At 39.8% G+C, this 25,427-nt stretch overlaps 1 protein-coding gene across 34 annotated transcripts in view; it reads right to left on the reverse strand.

Moving 5' to 3' along the window:
• Window positions 1-25,427, reverse strand: part of RIMS2 (regulating synaptic membrane exocytosis 2) — a gene marked incomplete at its 5' end in the record, with an annotated part of 603,587 nt that overhangs the window by 526,048 nt on the left and 52,112 nt on the right. For 19 of the 34 annotated variants that reach the window (XM_079901285.1, XM_079901290.1, XM_079901288.1 and 16 more), the window contains one exon: window positions 12,946-13,477. In XM_079901285.1, coding sequence (XP_079757411.1) covers window positions 12,946-13,094 — 149 coding nt within the window. Of the gene's footprint in view, window positions 1-12,945; window positions 13,478-23,193; window positions 23,391-25,427 lie in introns of those variants that run through there. The other 15 variants (XM_079901300.1, XM_079901311.1, XM_079901281.1 and 12 more) reach the window with 1 other exon arrangement.

Here is a 25,427-nt window from a genome sequence, read left to right on the forward strand (position 1 = left end):
GTATTCTTTTTCCTCCTAATAAACACCTTAGTTGTTTCACTGCTCTCCATCTCTTTGTGGAAATTTATTTCTACAAAGCTGATGGGCCAGGGCCTTGTCACTGGCCACTGGCCCCTGGGGGTCTAATGGTAGGATTCAGTTCTCTCACTGCCTCAGCCTGACTTCAATCGCTGGCCAGGAACTGAAATCCTGCTTCAAGCCGCTGCAGGCCAAGGCCACCCGAGATCAGGTTCCAACAAGTTCTCTAACGTACCGTGGCCCAGTCCTCTTTATCATCAAACTTGGGCAGATAAATAGAAACTGCATTGTCATTAGAAACATGGTCTTTGGGTCACAAGAATCACAACAATCCTGTTTCACAAGACTAATGATTTTTTTTCTATTTTACTAAGAGCTATGTCCTCAGAGGATTTATTAATCAAGGTTATCACTCCACTCCATATAAACCTAAGGAAAATATTGGTGAAATTTAATTATAATTCATCTAGTGTTCCTTAACCTTTCTCTTAAGTAGATGCTGTAAAACTCTTACCCACATTTTAGTATTATTCAGGTCCAAGTGAACATGTAGTCTGAAGGAATCCCCTAAAAACCAACCAAGATGGGCTTCCCTGGTGGCGCAGTGGTTGAGAGTCTGCCTGCCGATGCAGGGGACACGGGTTTGTGCCCCGGTCCGGGAAGATCCCACATGCCATGGAGCGGCTGGGCCCGTGAGCCATGGGCACAGAGCCTGTGCTCCGCAACGGGAGAGACCACAACAGTGAGAGGCCCCCGTACCGCAAAAAAAAAAAACAACCAAGAGCAACTAAACAGCAATTTACAGAAAAATGTTTGCAACAGAATAGAGAAAAAATAGGAAAATATCTGGATAAGCTACTTCACAGTGGAAGGGGAACTTCAAGGGAATAGACTGAAAGAAAAAAACATGGCTAACCTGGGAATTCCATGTCAGTCCAGTGGTTAAGACTCGGTGCTTTCACGGCCCAGGGCCCAGGTTAAATCCCTGGTGGGGAAATAAGATCCCACAAACAACGTGGCATGACCAAAAACATAGCTAACCTGATATATATATAAATTATCAGTAATAGAAATTGGAGAGTGGGGAGGAGGTGAGTGGGCAGCAAATGGAGGAGAAAAGAAAGGGAAAGCAAAAAGAAGGAAGGGCTAACAATATGCCATAAACTGGAACCCAAATAGGCAGAAAAAGGCTCCGAGACATTTTAAGAATGGGAGAGTCTAATTCAACTTTGAATTATCCACTATGTGGAAACCCTATCATCATTATCCCTAAATCTCCAGAGAAATTCTATGAACACGGCTGTCTGATATGAGTAAAATTTTAAAATCCAGGAAATAAAGCTGTGTTCCACATTTGGCTTGACTCCAGGGCAGAGAAAAAGGCAAAACATACAGCAAAAATGAATACTGGAATGCTGAACTTTTTTTGCTGTAATTGCAATTAAATGTTCTGCAGGTATTAAAAACAAGAATGGAGGAGAATCCATTCTCCCAAAAAGAATTAATATAAATTTAGAAGTACACTATCTGGTCAATTTGAAAAAGTTATGAACATCTTTGAAATACACACTTGTCAAACTACGTATTAAGTCCATAGCAGGGCTTACATTTGGATGAGCTATTTGCAGAATTTTAAAAAACAACTGTTTTAATACTAATACTTTTGTTTGTTTGTTTTGTTTTGTTTGCGGTACGCGGGCCTCTCACTGTTGTGGCCTCTCCAGTTGCGGACGTGCAGGCTCAGCGGCCATGGCTCACGGGCCCAGCCGCTCCACGGCATGTGGGATCTTCCCGGACCGGGGCACAAATCCGTGTCCCCTGCATCGGCAGGTGGACTCTCAACCACTGCACCACCAGGTAAGCCCTTACTTTTTAATTAGTTACAAAAAAACTTTAAGATACAATTGTCAGGTTACTAATGACAAGAATAGAGCAAAGCTGAGATTCTGATTAACTATTTTCAGCATGTTGTCTATTTAAAAAATTTTAAAAAACCACCTTTCAGACTCAAGAGGGCCATCTGCTACACTCAATCTAAAGGATCTTTTAGTGAAGAAAATGTTCAAGGACAAATACCCAGATGAATTTCACCGAGGTTCTTCTCACTTCCTCTCACTCTAGTCTCATCTTCTAATCTCAAGATTGACCTTCATATAAACGAATGAATCTAACTTCATATAGGGATGGCAAGCACAAGATTGGTAGCAGAAAAAGTAACCTAAAATGCATAGCACTTATTTTTTCCTATTAATGTTTATCATAAACCTTCTGTGTACCTGGTACACAGGTACTTGCATCTCACCACAACCCTATGAAACAGGTGTTATTGTCCTCAATTTATAGTTAAAGGAACAGAGAATCCAAAAGATTAAGTGACTTGCCCAAGGTCACACAACTAGTAACTGGCAAACTAGGATATGACCCAGAGTTGACTAATGCCAAAGCCTTCCCGTTATGCTGCTTACACACTGCACTGCTTTAACTCCTTGAAACCAGCTAAGGAAATATAGAATAAGGAGGAAAATAAGAATAAAAATCAATATTTGCAATCATAAAAATCCGGCTACTTATATAAGCTATCTGAATTGACTTAGACTATATAAATTCCCCTAAATTCTAACCAGACAAAAACAGGATCCATAAGAGGGAAATTTTTACTAGAACTCCATCTTATATTGTTAAAGGAACCAGCCAGCTCTAAATTATAATGTTTCTGACTCTAATTACTTTAAACAGAGGTAAAAGACAAGTAGCAAAGCCATAAAGGACTGAGATTAGACTGCTGAACCTAGAGCAGGAATCAAGAGTGCTAGCTTAGGATAAAGCATTGCTTATGTTAATAGCCTAGAAAAGGGTCCAGGAAAAGAGAAACAGTAGAGAACTGACTCTCAACTGGAAGGCTATAACAGAGATTATTCATGAATCACAGAAATGAATGAGAACTATAGGGTAAAAGCCGGGACAGAGCTGAGAAATGTGAACTGGAAAGGGTGGGAAAGAGGAGAGTGTTTGAAAACATTGGAAATATTGAAACATATGGTAAACTGTCTCACGACAGTTTGAGCTATGGCATGGTTATATAAATTCCTGCTGCAAAATCTGGTGGCAGATTGGAAGCATGTGTTCCAAAACAATTCCATAAGATTTCCTATTGAAGTTGAAGAAAATGAGTAATGAGAGTTTTATGTCCTTAGTGGTATGTGAGTCTCTTCAAAAGATGGTTTTAGGGGCTTCCCTGGTGGTCCAGCGGCTAAGACTCTGCGCTCCCAGTGCAGGGGACCTGGGTTCAATCCCCGGTCAGGGAACTAGATCCCGCATGCCACAACTAAAGATCACGCACGCTGCAACTAAACATCCCGCGTGTCGCAACTAAAGATCTCACATCTTTTTCCCTCAACTAAAAATCCCACACTCCGCAAGTGAAGATCCCGCACACAGCAACAAAGATACCACGTGCCGCAACTAAGGCCCAGCGCAGCCAAATAATTAATTAAAAAAAGAAAAAAGATAGTTTTAGCATAACTTTTTAAATGAAAGCACCACTGATTTGTTCCCAATCTCAAATATTTAAGATACATAGTATATATGATATATTAATTCACTAAATCATATATTCCATATATGCTCCCCTTATAAGAGGGTCCCTACTTCAGTGCTCCAGGAACAGTGAAAATCTTATGCCTAAAAGAAAAGATCTATGAAAGGGAAAGGTGGATGATGAGCTGGAAAGATAGTTTGGGGAGAGACTGTGAAGGAACTTGTGTACAAAAGTAAGGAGTCTGAATTTTATCCAAAGCAAGAGGAAGGCTAAAGAGGTCTTTAAGCTAGGGAATGAATGATTTAAATTTGGTTTTTAAGACAGTACTTTGAAACTATACAGAGGACAAATCCAGGATAGAAACACAAGATCTCAGAATACGAGACAGTGGCAATACTGGTGGAAACACACTGGTGAGAATTCTCACACTAGCTAGATTTTCTGACACTAAATCAATGGAATTTATGAATATACAGGCCCTAACATGCTCTTATTTCAAAATCTTTCATGGCAATCAAACATGCCAGTGATATAAATTCAAATTTCTTAACATGGCATACAAGCATAGATGGTTCTAAATATTTAACAACTGATACAACCATATAAAATTAATATACAAATAAATATATAAATTAACATTTAAAGTAAATTTCTATTGGGTGTAAGATAGGATCAAGGATGTGTTGTACAACATGGGGAATACAGTCAATATTTTGAAATGACTATAAATGGAAATTAACTTTTAAAAATTGTATAAAGTTTTTTAAAAATTATAAATAAATTTTAAAATAAATAAATAAATTTCTTTTTTCCAAATAAGCTATAGATGTTTACTGTGTACAGTAGTCCCTCCTTATCTGCGGTTTTGCTTACTGCAGCTTCAGTGATCCGCAGTCAACAGCAGTCAAAAAATATTAAATGGAAAATGTTTATTTCAGAAATAAACAATTCATAAGTTTTAAATTGCACATCATTCTGAACTGTGTGATGAAATCTTAAGCTGTCCCGCTCTGTCCCACCCAGGATGTGAATCATCCCTTTCCCAGCTCATCCTGCCTATTTGTCACCTAGTAGCCTTCTTGGTTATCAGATCAACTCTCACAGTATCACAGTGCTTCTGTTCAAATAGTCCTTATTTTACTTAATAATGGTCCCAGAGCACAAGACTAGCGACGCTGGCAATTGGTAAATGCCAAAGAGAAGCCATAATATGTTTCCTTTAAGTGAAAAGGTGAAAGTTCTCAACTTAATAATGAAAGAAAAAAATTGTATGCTGAGGTTGCTAAGATTTACTGTAAGATCAAATTCTCTGTCTGTGAAATTGTGAAGAAGGAAAAAGAAATTTGCACTCATTTTGCTGTTGCACCTCAAACTTCAAAAGTTATGGCCATTTGAATGATAAGTTAAGATGGAAAAAGCATTAAATTTGTACAATATTTTGAGAGAGCACATTCACATAACCTTTATTACAGTATATTGTTATAATTGTTCTATGTTATTTTTAGTTATTGTTAATCTCTTACTGTGCCTAATTTATAAATTAAACTTTATCATAGGTACTTACATACAGGAAAAAACAGCACATATGGGGTTCAGTACTATCCACAGTTTCAAGCATCCCCTGGGGGCTGTGGAACATATCCCCAGCTGATTAAGGGGGACTACTGTAATAAGAGTTGTACCATAAATTATACACATAGTCACTTAAATAATTTCCAAATCATTTGTTAAGTTTTAGAAGTGTTGATTTAATCTCTTTAAAGGGGCCGTGATTTGATATTTAGAACCATACCAAGCTTTTCCCAACATCTTTCTCATTAAAATGACAGTCATTAGTCCCTGGTACCCAGTAGCACTTTGCTGCAGCTGTAAGGCAACTGGGCATGCTGCCTGCATGTCACTGTCACATAGCATATGGATGCTAGTGTTTCCCACGAAACCCCTGTGCCTCAGGACATTCCCCCAAAAAATGGTGCCACAGAAACTACCTGCACTGCAGCCTGTTCCATTACCTCCAACAACAGGAAATGCTGAAGTATTAGGCAGGCACTAAAGCTCCAGCTCCAGTCACTATGTGCCTTCCAAGGACCACATTAATCCACACCAGCAATGTTACGAGGACATGTCATTCACCACTACAGATTGCACTGGACAACATCATTAGGTAACACTCTCCAATAAAAGTTACCAATCTGCGTTAAAGTGATTCAATATTTTAATAACTAGTATCTCTGTACTGGTACACATCAGTTGAACACCAGTCCTTCATACAACGTCCTGTACAACTGACCCCTGCCAACTAGCTTCTACCACTCCACCCCTTCCTCCCATCTTTCAGGCACCTAGCAATATAGGAATATTTTAAATGGCTGGTGACAGTTATAACATCAATGGCCACTGTGATTATGACAATTAACATGTTATAGCAATTTATAGCTCACAGGCACTTTCATTTACAGTGTCACCTTAACCCTATGAGAAAGATACTACAGACCCTAATTCCTTACCCATGATTCCAAAATCCAAAAGCTCTGAAAACAGAGCTTTTTTTGTGAGTCTGTGCCAAAATTCTTGATCTGAATGAATTAGCATGAGGCTTTATATAGTCTTTATTTAACCTACTTGTAAATATTCATGTTTCACTGGAGAAATATAAATGTGTTCGCTTAGGGGCTGCTGTCCTGACCCGCTAAGAGTTACACATTTCCGTGGCATATGCACCTTTACATTTCTAAAATCCAAAATAGCTGCATTATAAAACACAGCTGGCAAAACAAGTTTCAGTTAAGGAATTTTGGACCTGTGTTTTCGATCTCCATTTACAGAGCTTAGGGAGTTGAAGTGACTTCTTCAAGATAACATAGCTTGTAAATGATGGTGCCAGGACTCTAATCCAGATACCCAAATCTTGTTTTTTATTCCTTATCCAAGACTGACCATAAATGAAAAAACCTTTTTCTGCATAAAAAGACACATTTCATATTTCATGTAATATCATGTAAGCATAAGTTAATATAAAAATTTTAAATGCAAAATTTTAAAGTCTGTACTTAACCTTCAAAAAATATATTTCCTGCTGCTTAAATATGTTTCACCCTCACTATTTTACACAAATGAGTTAGGTCACTGTCAGATTTGAGGTCATTGACCCAGAAGTTAAGAGCACCATCAATTTTTACGTTGATACTATTTTTCACTAAAATTCCTAAAAACTACAAAGCAAATTAAACAATTTTTAAAGGCAGAATTATAAATAATTATCCTAGGGATTGACAAACTTTCTAATACCAATCCTGTGGTAGTTATATTTTTCAACAAATATTTCTGATTCTGCTTCTATCCATGGTAGGATTACACTTTTCTACACTGAGTTAGGCATGATCATGTAACTTGCTATGTATGGCCAATGAAATGTGAGCAGAAGTTATATACATATTTCTGAGAGGAAACTTTAAGAGACAACTTGCAATTCACCAGTCTCTCTCTTCATCTGCTCTCAGGGTTGACAATAGAGTGAAGACCCCAATTGAGCCAGAAAAACCATATAGCATGAAAAAGAAATAAGCCTATATTGTTTTAAGCTACTGATATTTGAGGATAGCATAGCCTACCGTAAATTTATACATGTATTGCCTCTCAGCTCCTAATCCATCCTTCTTTGTCCCACTTGGTGATACTGGATCTGGACTCTATGACCATTTCTCCTTTACCACTTGGCACAATGTTAAGTTTTGTCAGTAGAGGGAGCCAGAGCAAAAGGAAGAAGGGGCTTTTCTTTTTGGTTCTGGGAGTTCTGTAGTGTTTCCTGCGATGCTTGGCTGCCAGGAGCTTACAGGATACCCAGTGGCACTCACTCTCCTAGCACTTTTCAACAGCACCCCAACAGGCATCGTTCCAGAAATTTCAGCAGCATCCCAGCAGGCAGTATCCCGACAAGTTTCATGGACACCCATGGGTGCCTCCCCAGTGAGGGACTTTCCTGAGCACTCCAGCCATCTTCTCAGCAGCCAACATCCCCACAGATGATTTCCTGCCTGCTTGCCTCAGCTGGTGGCAGCGCAATGGGACACTGCCACGACCTCCAAAAAGGGCTGAATTTCAGCCTTAGTTATGGGGGAAGGGACCTCTTCCAAGTTTGTTCCTTCCTTGAGTACTCAGCCTCAGCCCTAAAGGAGGTGGCTGTTCTCTGCTACAAGTTAACAAACCTTTATATTAAAATTTCCCTGTTCAAATTACTATTGTAGTTTCTGTCTCCTGACTGGACTCTGTTATCTAGTCTACTCCAACATATAAAACTATATGCTGGACTTCCCTGGTGGCGCAGTGGTTAAGAATCTGCCTGCCAATGCAGGGGACACGGGTTCAATCCCTGGTCCAGGAAGATCCTACATGCTGTGGAGCAACTAAGCCCGTGCACCACAACTACTGAGCCTGCACTCTACAGCCCATGAGCCGCAACCACAGAGCCCGTGCGTCACAACTACTGAAGCCCATGCATTCTAGGGCCCACATGACGCAACCTCTGAGCATGTGTGCTGCAACTACTGAAGCCCACGTGCCTAGAGCCCGTGCTCCGCAACAAGAGAAGCCACCACAATGAGAAGCCCTCGCACCGCAACAGAGTAGACCCTGCTCGCCACAACTAGAGAAAGCCCGCACGCAGCAACGAACACCGAACACAGCCCAAAAAAAAGAATGGTAATTACTAACATATATTAAAAAAAAAATGCTGAAACATGAATTTGTGTTAGTAGTTTTGAAGGACAGCCTTGGTTATTTTCTTTTTCTAGCTATTTCATAGCTACTTTTAATATTTTATGTACTAAAGTGAAAACAATAGATTATATTTTAACCAGACATAAAATTTAAGTCATACTACATACTATATCTTTTCATTAAATCAGACTTCTTGGCTAAAAATTATAAGAAATAAAAATAATATATGAAAGCACATTTATTGTGGGGTAAGAAATGGCTCTTCAACCAAACATGCCAAGAGAAACTACATTCTCATCAAAAGATTAAATCCCAATCTTTATTTACTCATACTATAATATAAAGTTTATACTGAGTCTTTTAAAATGGCCATCAGATAATGAAAATGTTGCATTTGGAAAGGTTTCAGTAACTCTTCACTATGTTAGTCATATGATAAATTTATTTATTCCTCAATCTATAAAAATAAATCCAATTATTAACGGAAAAGACTACTCAGGAAGAGTACTTAAGTGTTCTTTATGTGCAGAGCTAAGAACAATTCTCACTGCTTGCCCCCAACCCCCCAAGCCCACTTCCCATTTGACCAGTATTTTAATTCAAGAGGGAACTTAAATAAATGAAAAGTGAAGAGCAGATTGGCAATAATTTGAGGGCAATAAAGTATAATAAACCTATGGAAAAGTACCTATTGTAAAATAGGTAAAAAATAGGTTAAAAAAACCTATTGTAAAATATTATTTCAAAGATACCATTCTAGAATTTGTGTCTCTGAATACAAAATACATTTTTAAAAATAAGAGTAGCTCAATGTCTCCTTTATAAAAACATATATCCAAACTTAATATCTAGTGGCACTTACTACAGGAATGTAAGGAAAATAATGGTTGCCCAAAGATGTTCACGTTCTAATCCCAGGAACGTGAATATATGTATCCTTACATGGTAAAAGAGATTTTAGAGATGTGATTAAGATGGGAAGATTATTCTGCAATATCTGGGTGTGCCCAATCTAATCATATGAATCCTTAAAAGAGAAAAATCTTTCCCAGCTGTGGACAGAGAGAGAGGCAGTGACAGAAGAACGGTCAAAGAGATGGCATCTTGAGAACTGAATGCCCCACTGATGGTTCTGAGATGTAGGAAGCTATGTGCAACACTGGAGAGAGGTCTCTAGGAGGTCAAAACACAATTCAGCTGACAGCCAAGAAGGAAATGGGGATCTCAGTCCTATAACATCAAGGAACTGAATTCTTTCAACAACCCAAATGAGCAAGGAAACACCCCCTGCTAGCTTCCAGAAAGAAACACAGCCAGTTCTTTGATTTTGTCCAGTAAGACCCATGTCAGACTTCTGACTTAACAGAACCGTATGATAATACATTTGTATTGTTTTAAGCCACTAAGTTTGCTAGTAGTAGAAAACTAGTTAATACAAGGGATACTACTTATAACCTTGGAAGATCTAGGTCATACTTTATTAAAGGAAGTAGCAATGTCTTTTCAACAGGTATTAAAATATTGGGGATTCATAAAAGTATTTATTGAAGATAAACTGGATTGATATTCTCCACAGTTATCAATGCTTTCCTCTTTCAGCTAATTTATTTATTTAACACACACATGATGTTTATTATGTGCTAGGAACTCTTCTAAGAGCTTTATAAATGTAAACTCAATCCTCATAACAGCTTATAAAGTAGGTATTATTATCCCCGTTTCACAGATAAAGACACTGAGGTGCCCAACTACCAAGTAACGGAGCTGGGATTCAAACCCAAGCTTGTCTGACTCCAGAGTCCAAGTGTTTCAGCACTAGGCTCTTAACTACTTTCCATAAGACTAAACAGCAATGTGATGGAAAGAGACTGGGTTTTGGAGTTGGAAAGATCTAGGTACAGATCTGTGTTCTGTTACTCATAAGCTTTGTAACCTGGATCCTAGTACATAGTAGACACTGAAGAAATATTAATTCCCTCCTTCAATTCCTGCTACAAGTCTAGAGATATATTCAAATTCAGAGAAAACCCTCTATGGAAGAGGCTTAAGATAAAAAGTGAACACTAGTCTCATACTCTTGAATTTCCACTTCTCTTTCCTCAATTTTACACATTCCTCTTCAGATCTCAGCTAAGACAACCAATGGTACCACAGCAACACATCTCTAGGAGTACTCTAAGCTCTCACTATCATATCAACAAAAATATACTGGAATTTTACCATTAAGAACATAATTACAAAGTAAGGGGGAAATTTTTTAAGAAATTAAACATGAGGTATAGGTAGGGTAAAGCCTCTTTAAGGAAATCTTAGCCATAGATCACCTCAAATGAAGCAGCTATTACACACACCTTCTGGTTCATTTCTTTGGCTCAAGTTTGTTACCATGTTACCTTATTCTTGTTAACATATTTGAAGACTGGTCACTGACCATATGCTAATATTCTTTATCATCTAGAAATCAACTTCATCACCTCATATTCTAGACATTGAACCTGGTCTTAACAAAGATGTTTTGTCCTCAAAGCTTCCTACCCCTGTGATACCACCATTATTATTGTCCAGAGAATTTTTTTTGTTGGTGGAATTCTCTAAAATGCTAACTACTATTTCAAATAGAAAAATACTCTACACTATAGCAAAAAAACTGTGTCTACTGGTACACCAGCATAAGGTGGCTTAATCTCTCACATCCTTGAATAAATGTTTATTAAATGAAAAGTTTTTTAAATGTAAAAAATAATACTTATTAAATGTATTTTGTTCGCAACTGTTTTCATCTGCTGCCCACTACTTGATTGTTAGTTTAATATCATGCACCATAACCAATAGTTCTCATGTCCAAGAGAAGTAACAATAAACTTCTTACAAATGCGACCACTAAATCCTAAAGATAATCATTTCTTGACGTATTAGCAGCTATCCACTCTGTCAGTTAGGTAGTGCCAGATTTAATCATTCATTCAAAAAAAATTTATATCCACTTACAATGGACCACCCACTAGGAACACTGTCCTTTTTCTACAATCTATCAGAAAATAGGAAGAAGTCAACAACTATAACATAATAAGGTGTGGTTATTAGGAGTACAAATTCTGGAATATGACTGCTTGGGCTTAAATCCTCGCCCCCTACTGAAAACTCTGAGCATATAACTGGAGTCTTCATTTTTCTTTTATCTGTAAAACTGGGGAAAATAATAACTATCTCATAAGATTGTTGTAGCGGCTGAATCAGATAATGCATATATAATAGAGCATAGCAACAGCACAGTAAGAATTCAATAAATGTTGGCTATTGAGCATTAATGTAGTATTAATGTATATAATAGAAGTCTATAACAAGAGTTTGTAAGAGCACAAACGAGAGTCATCTAACCCAGTTTCCAAAAGGTTGGAAACCTGAGATGAATCTCAGTTAAGACCTAGGAGGACTTAGCCAGAGAAAAGTGGCTAGGGCTTTCTAGTCATAGAGAACAGTATATGCTAAACTACAACAGAAGATGGAAAAAAAAAAGAAATAGGGAACTCACTTCAAATATTTTGATACCGTCAAAACAGGCAGTGCTCATGAAAGACTGCCAGGATATAAAGGTTGATAAAACATCATAAAGGGACTTCTATGATATACCTAGAAGTTTGGACTATATCATAAATGCAATGGGGAGGTACTGAAGAATATTAAGAACATTAAATTTGTATGTTAGAGAGTTATACTATTATAGAGGTTGGATTACAGAAAGTGAGCCTAAAGAAAAGATCCGTGTTTAGAAATGAATAATTAAGGAAAATATAGTAAAGGCATGAAACAATGCAGTGACAATGAAGATGGAGAGAAAGAGATTTCAAAGATATTTGGGAGATAATAATGACAGGATTTGGTAACTGATTATATTTGAGGGCTGAGGAAGAGGGAGGAAATTAGAATGACTCCCATGACCTCCAGCTTTTATTAACAAATGTTTATTGACTCACAACTACGTGCCTAGTACTACCTTGGGCATAAAAAGATGATTAAAACTTGGTCCATGACATCAAAGAAACCTGTTATACTAAGAAGAACATAGAGATTAGTAACTGATATTGAAAATCTGAAACATTATAAAATAATTATTTACAAAGTGCTATGGAAATTGAAAGGAGAGATACCCAACTGGCGGAAATACATCAGAGAGATGTATCTCTTCACAGCAATGGAGCTAGGCACAAAACGGCATATCAGGTAATGTAAGAGGATGTGCATAATCAAAGAGTTAAAGAACATGACACAGAGAGGGATTTGTAAAAAGATTACTATGATTACATAGAAGGAAGTGGGTTGTGAATACCTAAAGTCACGGTCCATTCACATTCATAATCCCAATAAATTTTTACTGAACTCTGGTGTATCAGTCTGGGTCCTGGCAGGAAACAGATGGCATATTCAAACAGAGTAACTAAAGAGAGTTTAATAAAGGGACTGTTTTACAAAGGTGTGGGCAGGGTTTAAGGAAACCAACAAGGGACAGTGCAGTATGGGGGCTAGCAACAGTGGGAAGGAATTTCCAGAACCAGAAGAAAAATAGCTATACTAAGAGGGCCACCAGACCGGTATGGAGGAAACTTGGGAACAAATAACCTGACCTCATTCTCCTTCCATCCAATCTGCCAACATCTCACATCAACAGAACCCACCTGGAGGTCAGAGAACAAGGGAGCCTGCTGGTGCAATCCACAGAGGTCAGTCTCCTATAGTACAAAGCAAAGTGGGAAAAAAATATGGAGTAGATCTGGAGCAGTGAATGGAAAAATACGTAAAATGCAGTGGTAAAGTTCAACAACATTCAACTATATCTCCCTCTGGTCTTATAAAATTCACCTCCCAGTTTTGTAAATCTTCCTAACCTTAAGAGTTTGGAGATGGAGTTTAACCATTAGCCTTCAACCTGCAAAACTTTTAACATGAAGCTTCAATTTGTTCTAAAATGGATCCTTAGCGTTGTGAATTTTTCTTTCTCATCATTAAGTCTATATGCTATGTTGGCTTCCAGAGCAAGTATCTCTGTTAAGATACAGTGTAAGTACTTTCCCGAAACTTCAACGACAAATCCTCAGTTGGGACACAGCCCAATTGTCACCAGACAGGTGGAAAAGACACTTCCTGATAAATTCTGTATTCAAGAATCAATGACTGAGTTAAGACTTAGGTTAGGTTAGACCAGACAATCGTTGAAGAGAGATCAGCCTGTGATGGTAAAATTCAGTACCATGGAAGTACTTCTGGATTCGACCAGTGCAGATGTGAACTTTAAAGCTTTTCCAAAATTAAATAAATAACAGGCAGTAATCATAAGAGAATTTGTATTAGATTAGGTGATATTAGCCACAGTAAAAGATATGCCTCCAAAATCACAATGACTTAACACAGAAGTATATCTCTTATTCACGTAAAATCTAATGCAGGGTTGGGGGGCAGAGGGGGAGGATAATCATCAGCCAGAGCTCTATTACATGCACCCACCTAGACACAAGAGGAGCCGGAAAAGGTAGTCCAGGGCTAGACAGCTACTGCATAGCAACAACTCTATGAAAGAGGAATATAAATCTTTGATGAACACCTAGCTACCTCCACCACAAAGTTCATTTTCGACAAAAAAAAATGTTGTGCCAATAAAAGCATTAATTAATTATTTCAGCTTTCAGTCAAAAGGAATTATGTGTGATGTGATATGTGATTAAACAGGTTTTTCATGTATGTGCCTGAGAAGCAAACCATTACAACAATTGTAATAGACACCTTATACGCCAACAAAACAAGATGGATGTGAACATCATCTCCATCTGTCAACTGAACAATACCAAAGCATCAAATACCAATAAACACCATTGTGGTTATTCTGCTATCTAGTTATAGTATTTAGTGTATACTTTTTTCCCAGTTTTAGCATCCCAGAAGCCTAGTTGCAGGATGTTGTATGGAAAATATAAATTAGAGCTTTTTGACATGTATATATAATATAGATATAATACATGTTCAAAATATATAAACTATATAAAAGTTGTTCATTCTTAGCTTAATTTATACTATGTAGTTGCCCACCAGTTTTTTGGTAACAATTATAGAGAGAGAGTAGGTGAAACAGTATTATATCACTCCTGGGTCTAAACCTGTTCTCAACTTTTCCCTTTCTATAATCCTAGCTCTAATCCTATTTCTAGAACTTCCCATCACAAAATCCAACAAAACTTATAAATTCTGCAATAATTCAGTAAGCTCATATAAAGAGGAAAAGAATCGTCATCAACTGCAACATGTCATCTCCACAGCTAATCTCCTCTCTATATTTTCCTAAAATACACCCGCATTTCCAAAATTTCCTCAGAAGTGGTATAGGAAGATATACAAAAAAAGGAAGTTTGCCCGAATTAAATCTAACATATACAACAAAGACTGCATAATAGTTTTAAACACCCAAAGGATTAAACAAAACCAGTTGGTGAGAAATTCACTGAGACTAAATTGTCAATGGGAGCAAGGAATGTTCAATAAAAGGAAGACAGACCTGGAAAAGATTACACGGCGTTAGTATATCCAGCAGGAAAAAGTATTATAAGCAAAGATATTTATTAGGGTTCCTTCCTATTAGGAATGGATTCAAATAGTCCTGACCTTGTTCTCCCATTTTTCTTTGCCTTCTTTCCTTTCTCCCTTTTTTATTACTGCTCTATTATTTCCCATCCTACCCCCACTACATTCCAAGTTGTAGTCACTTCTAGTACTCATATTCATGTTATAAGCTCTTTAAAATAACTAAAACAATAAAAGAAGCCACTTCCCCACCACCCTCTCAAGAGAACACTGGTCCTGAAACTAGATGAGTTCAGAGAGCTGACAGTCAGTGACATAAGCAGACAAAGACAAATAGGTATTATGTATACAGCAGTCAGTTGAGCAAGTCAGGCATCGTAAGAGCTTACTTCACCCTTTACACACAGTTGTCAAATCGTGGCCATTTGGCTCCTAAATTTTTCAAAATCTGTCCTGCCTCTCCACCTCGACCATGACTGCCTTATTTCATATCTTCATCATTTATCACCCAAATTACTCTAAGAGTCTCCCAACTACTGCCCTTGTCTCTAGCATTACGTATTCTCATCAACCCATTGTACTTGTAAAACTGGTAGGGGGAGGTAGTTTGACAACAAAAGTCTGATTATATTGCGCCAGTGCTTAAAATCCTTCCTGGACTCCCTACTGCCTTCAGGATAAAATCCAAATCCAAAGAATAGCATGTAAAATCTTTTCAACTCTGAACCTTGCCATCTCTCCAGTCTCTTCTACTAACACACCTCCATTTAAACCCTGTGCTCCAGACCTTCTGAACCACTTCAAGTGAGTTTCTCCACCATTCCCTGCCTCTCTTTTACAAATGAAAGGTAAAGTTTTGGGGGAGAGAGATGTGGGAGTTTTAGTATTTTTGTTCGCAACATCTTCCTCTGCCCAGCTAACATCTACTCATCCTTTGAGACTCAGCCTAGATACTATCTCCCCAAGACTGGATCAGGCACTCCTCTTGTATGAATATAGCCACGATATACTGTGCTCAGTGGTCTACTAGCACTTATTATGCAATAGTTTAATTGTGGTTTATCATGGTTCTTACAGTGAGTTCCTCAAGGATTAGCTGATAATGGTTAAAAGTGTTTTTAACACCCAGAGATGTCTGCATTTCCTTACATGACTAGAGAATACAAAAGTATTGATATCTCTAGTCTCTACTATCTTTAATATCTAGGAGTGAAATTTCTAGAAATTTTAAAAGAATAAAGTGTCTGACACCCTCAAACAATACCAAAGAGACAACAAACTACTCACTGGATTATCTAACATATTTTCTGCTATGGTTATAATGTGCTAAAAACAACTTTACAGTGTTTTTTCACGGCACTTTACATCTTTATGTGTTCATATGATTATGCTTGGCCTTGGATTGCCCGCTCCTGGAGGAAATGAATTATTTCTAACCAACACATTCTGTATGTTCCTTACCATTCAGCTCTGTTAAACATACTGGAAATTTGCAAATGCTTTAAAAGTAAAGTAATCATTTTTAAAGTAAAATATTCCTTAATTTGCAATATTCCTTAAATGGAAAATGATGTATCACAATATTCTTCTGGTTTCTAGTCAGAACAGATATGCTCTTAGTCCAAAAGAAAGATGAGCTGCAATCATACAAAAATACCATAAGTTTGCTTCCAGTAAAATAAGCAAAACTGGACGTATGTTTAAAACTTAACATTTCATTTCAAAAACAAGGGCACTACTACCTAAGCAAACCTTTTTCTTTCAGATTACTGAATTTTACCTTGAAAGGAAGCACTATCTAAATGAACATTTAATTTCTAAATGAACATTTAATTTCTAAATGAACATTTAATTTCTAAGTGAACATTTAATTCCCAATGTTTCATTCATTCCCCCAACTAATTTTTTTTTTTTTTTTTTTGCGGTACGCGGGCCTCTCACCGTCGTGGCCTCTCCTGTTGCGGAGCACAGGCTCCAGACGCGCAGGCTCAGTAGCCATGGCTCACGGGCCCAGCTGCTCCGCGGCATGTGGGATCTTCCCGGACCGGGGCACGAACCCGTGTCCCCTGCATCAGTAGGAGAACTCTCAACCACTGCGCCACCAGGGAAGCCCCCCAACTAATATTTTTGAGTGCTACAATGTGTAAGGCAGTGTGTTAGATTAGAAGCTGAGGCTGAAATGATAAACGAGACAGACATGGTGCCTGTTCTCTGGGAGTTTATAATCCAGCAGGGTACACAGATTATAAACAAAGATTCCAATGTAAATTTTGATAAGAATAATTGGGGAAATATTAAAGATGTGATGAAGGATAAAAGAAAGCGCTTTCCTGCCCATGCTTTCTAAGCATGGGCAAGAAAGTGCTCAGATAAGGAGACAAATTTGAAGCTAAGTCCAGAAGGATGAGAAAGAGAAAGGCATACAAAAATTGTGTGTATTTAAGGGGCAAAGGAAAGGAGATGAGCATTCTAAACTCTAAAAACCATGCTTCAGAATTAGATTAACCTGATAAGATTCTGAGTCCTCATATATAATATGAATAAGACAAATAAGTAAATACATATTTTTGATTTACTAATAGAGTGAAAAATTGATCCAGGCAAATCTAAGAAACACCACAATGTAATGTCCACAAATTAGTTCCCTCACATTCACCTAGGACAATCAGTATCTTGACAATAACCAATAACATGGTGCCAGTATTATTTTCACTGCTACACCTTAGTTAGCAGACTCCTTATTAATGGTTTTTGCTGAGGAAACTGCTTCCAATTCATCACCTTCCCTCTCCTCATTCTTAGCCTTCTAGACAAATAATGAAGTCACCTAAAAGTCCTCCAGGCATATTTTGACTTCCCAGTAGACAAGGAAAAGAATCTCTCAAAAAAAGGGGAGGGGGAACAAATTTCACCCAGGAATGCTATAATATTAAGGCTTAGAGACTCCTGTCTATAATCAGTTAATAACAACTATTTATTTCACACCTATTTGTGCCAGGACACTTAACTAGTCTATATTGATTACAACAATCCTTCAAGGTAGATGTTATTACTCAGATAATACAGATGAGGAAACACGGGCTCAGAGAGTTTAATAATGTAAGCAAGAACTTACAGTTATTAATTAGTAAAATAAAGTTTCAAGTCGAAATCCATCTAGCCCAGCACACTTGCCTCCACTACCTCTCTCTTCATCACACTGTACAATCAATTTTTTATCAATATGTATTGCCAACAAGATATTTAATTGTCCTAGTTACTTTAAAATATAGAATATACATAAAGAATTTACTAGGTACTCTCTCATAAAATGCCAATCCATTTTTTAGAATGCATTTTGAATCCTTAAAATCTATAGAGTTTCAAGTTTTGGCAATGAGCATGGTTATTTACAAGTACAATAACGATTTTTATTTAAGTCTTCATGATTGTTACATCATTTATCTGACTCTTAAAATTTCATTAGGCTATAAGAAAAAATATGGTAGTATTTTAAATATTAGAATGAGGAAGATCATTCTAAGCATATCACAAAACCCAAAAGCCATAAAATAAAAAGTAATAAATTTAAATACATTATTAAAAACCCTGACTAGTAAAAAGGTATAAACAAGGTCATAAAACAGGTGACAATAAAGAGATTCAACAAATCATTAAAAATGACAAACAGAAAAAGAAATACAAATGGTTCTCAACCTCCCTGATAGTAAGAAAACTGCAATTAAATCTAGAATGGCATATTTTTCACCAAAACATTGGCAAGGACTATCACATACTGAGTGAACAAGGATGTGTGAAAATCTCCCTATTATATGTCACTTATGCATACTTCCTTTGTGAAATTTAATATTTATTATTTTTAATATTTATTAAAATTTAAAATTTTTATTTTATATAAGTTATAAAAAATATAAAAGTTATATTTTATGACCTTTTGACTAAACAATCCCATTTCTAGGAATTTATTCCAGAGACATATTCACACATGTGGGAAATGACATATGTACAAAGATATTTATCACAGCGTTATTTCTAATGGCAAAATAATTAGAAACAACTTAAATACCTAAGAATATGAAACTAGTTAAAGAAGTTACAGAACATTCATAAAATGGGATATTACACAGCCATTAAAATGAATTAGGCACATATATTCACAGGTATGGAATTGATCTCCTAAGAAGTAAACTGCAGGACACATTGTGTTTCTTTATGTTTACAAATATAAACCCATACGTGTGTGCACACACATACCTACATATACAGACACACAGTATTTGATATACACACATATCTACTCTCATGCATAGAATATTTCTGAAAGAGTATACAATACGCTGACAACAGCAGTTGCCTCTGGCTAGGGGAAATAGGTAGCTAAGAAATTTTATACATTATGTTATGTGTTACCTATTAAATAAAGGAGTTTATAAATTGACTTTGGAAAGTACTTTTAAAATTGAATTATTAAAAAGAAATTAGAACTGCTTACCTATGTTTTAAATATAAGCTAAATTATTACCTTGATCTATCATGGAAATTTTTACTTATCATCTTCTTTTATTGGGGGAGCAAATTATCCCTTTGACATTAACAGAAAATCTAAACTGAGAATGAAAAGATAATTTACACGTCAAGAAGCACATAATTTCTAATTTGTTGCAAAAACACCTCATCTGAAAGACTATTATATGCAGATAGTAGAAACTCAATAAGTATTTACTGAATGAATACTTTTCTGTTGATTTCAGTAGGTTTGCTTTCCTCATACATTTTTTTCACAATATCACACCAAAAACAAACAACAAAAACTCCCTGAAAAATATAAACTTTTAATAAATTATGTACTTTTGTCCCAAAAATTTCATTTTCCCAACAAGTTTGGTAAACTACTTGTTAATGAACATTACTACAATTTAAATCAACATTGCTTACTAGGTACCTACCACGTGCAGGTGTTAAGGATGCTGCAAAATACAAACTCCGAAGAAAAGAAGGGTAAGTTTTTATTCTTGCCCTCAAGAAGTTTAGTCTTGAAAGACAAGGTTTAAAAACTTTAATCAATAAAAGGACATTACAGATTTTACTGATAGATTGCGTTATCCAAACTAAAACTGTTAAAGGAATTTACATAAGGATAAAAAAAGTAATTATTGATCTACTGAAATATAAAAATGCTTCCAAAGGCCTAATATCTCACTCACACGTAAAATGGTATTATTTGATGGTGACCAAAGACTTCCAGAGTATGTGGATATTCAGCTAGACTTTGAAGAAATTGCTAATGATTAAATAAATATAAATAGTTTTTAATTATTCAGGCTCCTTAGAAGAGAGATTACTGTAGTGGTCTCAATCAGTTTTGATCGCTCACCTCTCTCACTAAAAATATCTCAGGCATGAACTTCTTAAAATATGTATATTTATTTATAAATTATATGCATCTTCACACTGTCAATCTATATATTAAGTATTAGTAAAGCTTAATTTCTTTTTCAAATAGAAATGGAAATATGTTTTATTATTTTCTTCCTGTAATCCAATACATCATCTTATGATGCCCTTGGGTAGGCACACTCCACTTTGTATGAATACTTAACATGAATATTGAAACTCACAGATCATGCAAAAATATTTCCATGCAACAGTGTCAATTTTTCACACAGCAAACTTATTTTTTAACATAGTTGTTAAAAGGCAGCAGACATGAATTTGAATTTCAGTTTATTTCTCTCTGCCCATGACCTTCTCTCAGAATAAATGTTAACATGCAATTAAATGGACATCACTAAAGAGAAACAAAGTGTAGTCATGACCAGATAAATGGTCCCTAAAACTTAATGGGAAATAGTAATCATTGAAGAATATTAGTATTATTTTTTTCTTATAAATAGCATTTGAACTTAATAAGCAACATTGAAAATATATTACTTAGTAAATTGTCAAATTCTTCAAAACAATGTCTTTCACTATTATCATTCTATTATAAAGTCTATCTATTCTTTTCCTCATTTTCTTTGCCTACTCTTAGCTTATTACAAAAGCCAGAAGTATTTTTAAAGAACATTAAAAATTAAAGTTTCAAATATATTATGCTTTAACTTCCAAATAGCTTCTTGTTAAAATGAATACAGAAACAATTCCGAAACCATGTAGATCATTTTGAGGTATGACTCCTTCCAAGTCTCAGTTAGGTAAAAATGCAAATAGATATTTTAAATAAATATGAACAGATTTTTCATCAATGAAATTTCATATACTGTATAACTATATGTGTAGAGAATGCTTGTTTCTACCTAAACTATGCAAATATGAATGCACAAACTTTATATGATTTGCACAGTATGTAGGTTTACATAGAAATGTAATATATTCACATGTACCTACCTGGAAAACCCTTTCACACTATATAACATATAGTTCATTTTGAGTAATTCTTAATTCAGTACTCAAAACTTCATTTAAATTCCTATATATTAGAACAATAAATAGATTTGGAACTATACTGAACTAGCCAGTAAGTACCATGATTTAGCATACCATAAAAAAATAAAAACACATTCTACATCTAAATATGTGAGTCAAAGAAATAAAACCACATTTAATTTGAGCATCATTTTGAAAATACTTATTTTGTAGCAATTATAGTGAAAAATACAGATTCATATATCTAAATATCAAATCTAAGTCATCAAAAAGCTTGGCATTGTTAGTATATATAGTAAAGTTGAGCAAAATTAGAAGTATGCTCAAAAAACTTTTCAAAATAATGTTTAATTCATTATTAGTTGAAATAAGCTACTGAAATTTCTTAACCTTTTTCATTTCTCGAGGCTACTAATAAATCACACTCCCAAACAAGTATTCAAACCCAGAAATCAGTTTCGAAGAAGCAATTCTTCTTTATTTCAGTTAATATGTTAGGAGCACATTTGCTCTCTTAGTGCTTCAATATTTTTGAGAACTAGTATTTTTCTTGGACATGTAAATATATTTGATACATTTGTTATTATATTATTTAAAGGAATATTTTTCATTAAAATATGCAAATATGTATGTATAGACAGAATTGTTTCTTTGTAAGTGCTAAAGAATACTGAATGCAACAACCTGTTTTTAAAAGTTAATGATCAGAGGTCAGTGTGTTAGTTCCCTCCTAGAGGAACTCTTACACTTTCAACTATGTGTTTCTGTGGAGAATATGGGAAAAGTATATTTGATAACACAGAAAATAACTGTCGCACCTTCGGCATATAAACTGTACAAATTAATATCTTAATGAATAATGCATTTCAAGCAAAAATGAAAGAGTTGAGTTGGAAAAATATCAGAAGGGTTACACATCTTCTGCGCACTCTCTTTCACGTAGTAACTGAGAAATCAAATAACCGTAAAACATTTAAAAGCAAACGTGCAGAAACAAATCTCTTTGCCAGACTGACAAGAAAAGGAGTCTCAAAGCTACAGATATCTGTCCGGACAGTTCCCTGGTGCTGAAGTTACACAGCCGCTAAACTGCGCGGGTGACTGGGTGCTGCTTTTACCGTCCCACCCTCGGCAAGACCCCGGCTGCCTAGCCTATCAGCACAAATAGTAGAACTTCACAAGGTAGGAAGCATCCCAAAGCGCAGTAATGGGAGGAACTAGGGTCTCTTCAGAGTCCCTTCAGGATTAAACAGATTTACTAGTTGCAAACAGGAAGAGCAGCAGAGTGCAGGGTGTTAGAACCCGCCGAGGGGGAGGGGGTGGAAGATGGCGGCGGCCGCACACCCACCCGAAACGCGACAGAGCTTAGGCCCCTCGCCCGCACGGCCTCCCTCCTGCCCGCTACGACAGTGGGCAGCTCTGCTCTCCGAGCCGCCCTCCGGAGGCGGCGACGAGACGGCCCCGGCGGCGCCCTCATCCCCGGCCGGCGCGCCTTTGCCGGGGTCCCGGCCGGGGAGCACCTGTGCACGGCCATATTGGATTCCTTGCCCCAGTCACTGCCTCCGCGCGGGGGCGGCGGGAAGGGAGAAGGGACGCGCGGAGCCTGGGTTCAGCCCCAACCCCTCCGGGGCCACGGAGCCGAACTGGCCCGCGGGGAAAGCCAGCAGGACGCCCGGGAAAATTACAACGCCCAAAGGCTCGCGACCCTCACCTCAGCCGGCCTCGGCGCCCTCCTTCCCCGACACACACCCCCGCGCTCTGACACCCAGAAAGCAGCCCCGGCGGCCGCCACCAGCCGCAACCCTCATGGCCCGGGCGCCGCCGGCGAGAGGGAGGGCGGCGACCCGGGGCGCGCAGGCGGCCGCAGGGCAGCGACCGAGGGGGCGGAGGGCAGGGAGGGAGGCGGGAAGATGGAGCCAGGTCCTTACTTGAGCACCGACTGCTCCTTCTCCTCTTCTTTCTTCTGCCTATCCATGACCGCCAGGATGATTTTCCTCTCCTCCTCCGTGAGGTGGCTGAGGTCGGGCATCTCGGGCTGCAGAGGCGGCTGAGAGGCCGCCGGGGTGGGAGCCGGGCGGCCCCGCGGCCCGACAGGAGCCGACATATTTGGTGGAGTCTAACCACCCTAGGGAAGAAGGGAGGCAACTCCACTGGAGGCGGCGGCGGCGGCACCGGCGCGGGCGGCTGGGGCAGCCTCCGGCGCTGGGACAAATACATACAAATCAATGGCCTTCAATCCTAGGCGACAGCCCCCCTCCTCCAAGATAGAAAGAGCGGGGGAGGGGAGGGCGAGCGCGGGGGAAGGGAGAGCTGATGAGTGCGCTCCGAGAAATATTTCTTCTTCCCGGGGGCGAAGGGCTGGCAAGTGAGCGGTTTGAGGGAGCGAGGAGCGGGAGGCCGGGCCGGGACGCGGAGTGAGCGGAGCGGCAGGGGAGGGTGGTGGAGTAAGGTGGCGGGGACGACTAAGGGTGGGGTGACTGGAGGGAGCGGGCAGGAGGGCGGCGCGCCGGCCGGGGCGCGAGTGTGTACGGCCGCGGCGGGGGCGGGGGGTGCGCGCACCGCTCGAGAGGAGAAAGAGGAGGCTGCGCGACCCAGCCCCCCGGGGGAGTCCGGGGAACTCGCTCCGAGCGCCCAGAGGCAGCGTCCCGCGAGCCGGAGGGGCGCAAGAGCGGGGAGGGAGGAAGCAGGGTCTAATTTCCCAGAGAAGCAGCTGAGCCGTACAGCCGGCTGACGCGTCACAGGGCTCCCGGCGCCGCGGAGGGAGGACCCCCCTCTAGCCACGACGAGGAGAGGGCCGCGGGGCAGGGGATGGCCGCCAGAGACCCCTCCGGGCTAAAGCGGGTAAGCGAAAGCGGAGAAGAGATGACAAGGGCTAGCGGCGGAGAGTCCCGGGGCCAGGGCTACGCGGCTGCCAACGCCCGCATCCAAGCGAGCTCCGACGCGCAGCAGGGTCGGTCGCCGGTCCTTCCTCATCACGCGCCCGCCCAGAGTCCCTCATCCGCCGCCGCCGCCGCCGCCCTAGGGTCCGTAGAGTGGGTGCGGTGGGCCCGCTCTCTACGCCGCTGCTGCCGCCGCCTCCGCCGCTCGATGCCGCCGCCGCACCTCCTCCGCCCCTCCGCCTCCCGGGCTCCTCCCGCGGGCCGCGTCACCTCCCGGCCGCTGAGGCCCGGGCACCGCGGACGCCCAGCGGGCGGCGGCCACCCCTCCCGAACGCGATCTGTGGACTGGGGCCGGGCGGGGAGATGTTGTGAGGCTAAGAGTGTGAGCCGGGCGGAGGCGGGGAGCGGGAGTTTCAAGGGCGGGGGTGTGGCGAATGTGAGCGTGCGAGCCTGCGTCGGGAGAGAGGAAAGAGGGAGAGCCGAGGTGGTTGGGGCGCCCTGTGGGTCAGCTGGAGAGGCAGAAGACTAGGAGTGTGGGCACTGGCGGCGGGGCGTGTCGCGTCCGGAGAGAGGGTGTGATCGGGAGTGAGGGCTCCCAGGGTTTTGGAACGGGAGGGCGGGGGGTGGGCATGGTGTCTGGCTGCAGGTGAAAGAGTGTGAGCGCGTGGAGGGACTCTCGAGATGTCGTGGGAGGGGTCCTGGAAGGAGGGAGAGTGTAAGCGTGGCGTGGGGTCCCCATGGCAAAGAATGCTCGGAGAGCTACTGAGCCGAGGGCGTAGGAGAGCCTGGGGAAGCGGGGAGGTGAGATTGGGGAAGATAGGGTTTGTCTGGGACAGGTGTGAGGATGAGGACGAGACAAGAGGCTGCGAGTGGGAGCGCGAAAGGATTAAGGATCAACCGGAGGGTGAGGATGAGCCGCTGCTGGGCCAAGGGCTTCGGTTCTATTTGGTCCTATTTGGAGGGCCTAGTCTAGAGAAAACTGGCAGGGAAGCCAGGGTATGGGGTTAGTGTCAGAGTCCGGTTTTCCGAGCACAGGGACGGGTAAGATGAAAGAGGTTGAGAGTGGACAGAAAACCCGCTCCTGGAGGATGGCCGTGGCTGCCGCTGCCTTCCGTTATTGGTGGGGCTGGGCCCGGCCCACAACCCTCTGGGTGCGGGCGGGACAGGGAGCTGGTGGAGAGGGGTGGGGTTGAGGCCTGGGGGCGGGTTGCCAGGGATCAGCCCTTCTGCCTGCTCTCGGCAAGCACTGTGCATGACTGAGTTGGGGTGTGTGTGCGCGCGTG

The sequence above is a fragment of the Stenella coeruleoalba genome, assembly GCF_951394435.1.
Source record: "Stenella coeruleoalba genome assembly, chromosome: 17".
Lineage (NCBI taxonomy): Eukaryota > Metazoa > Chordata > Mammalia > Artiodactyla > Delphinidae > Stenella > Stenella coeruleoalba.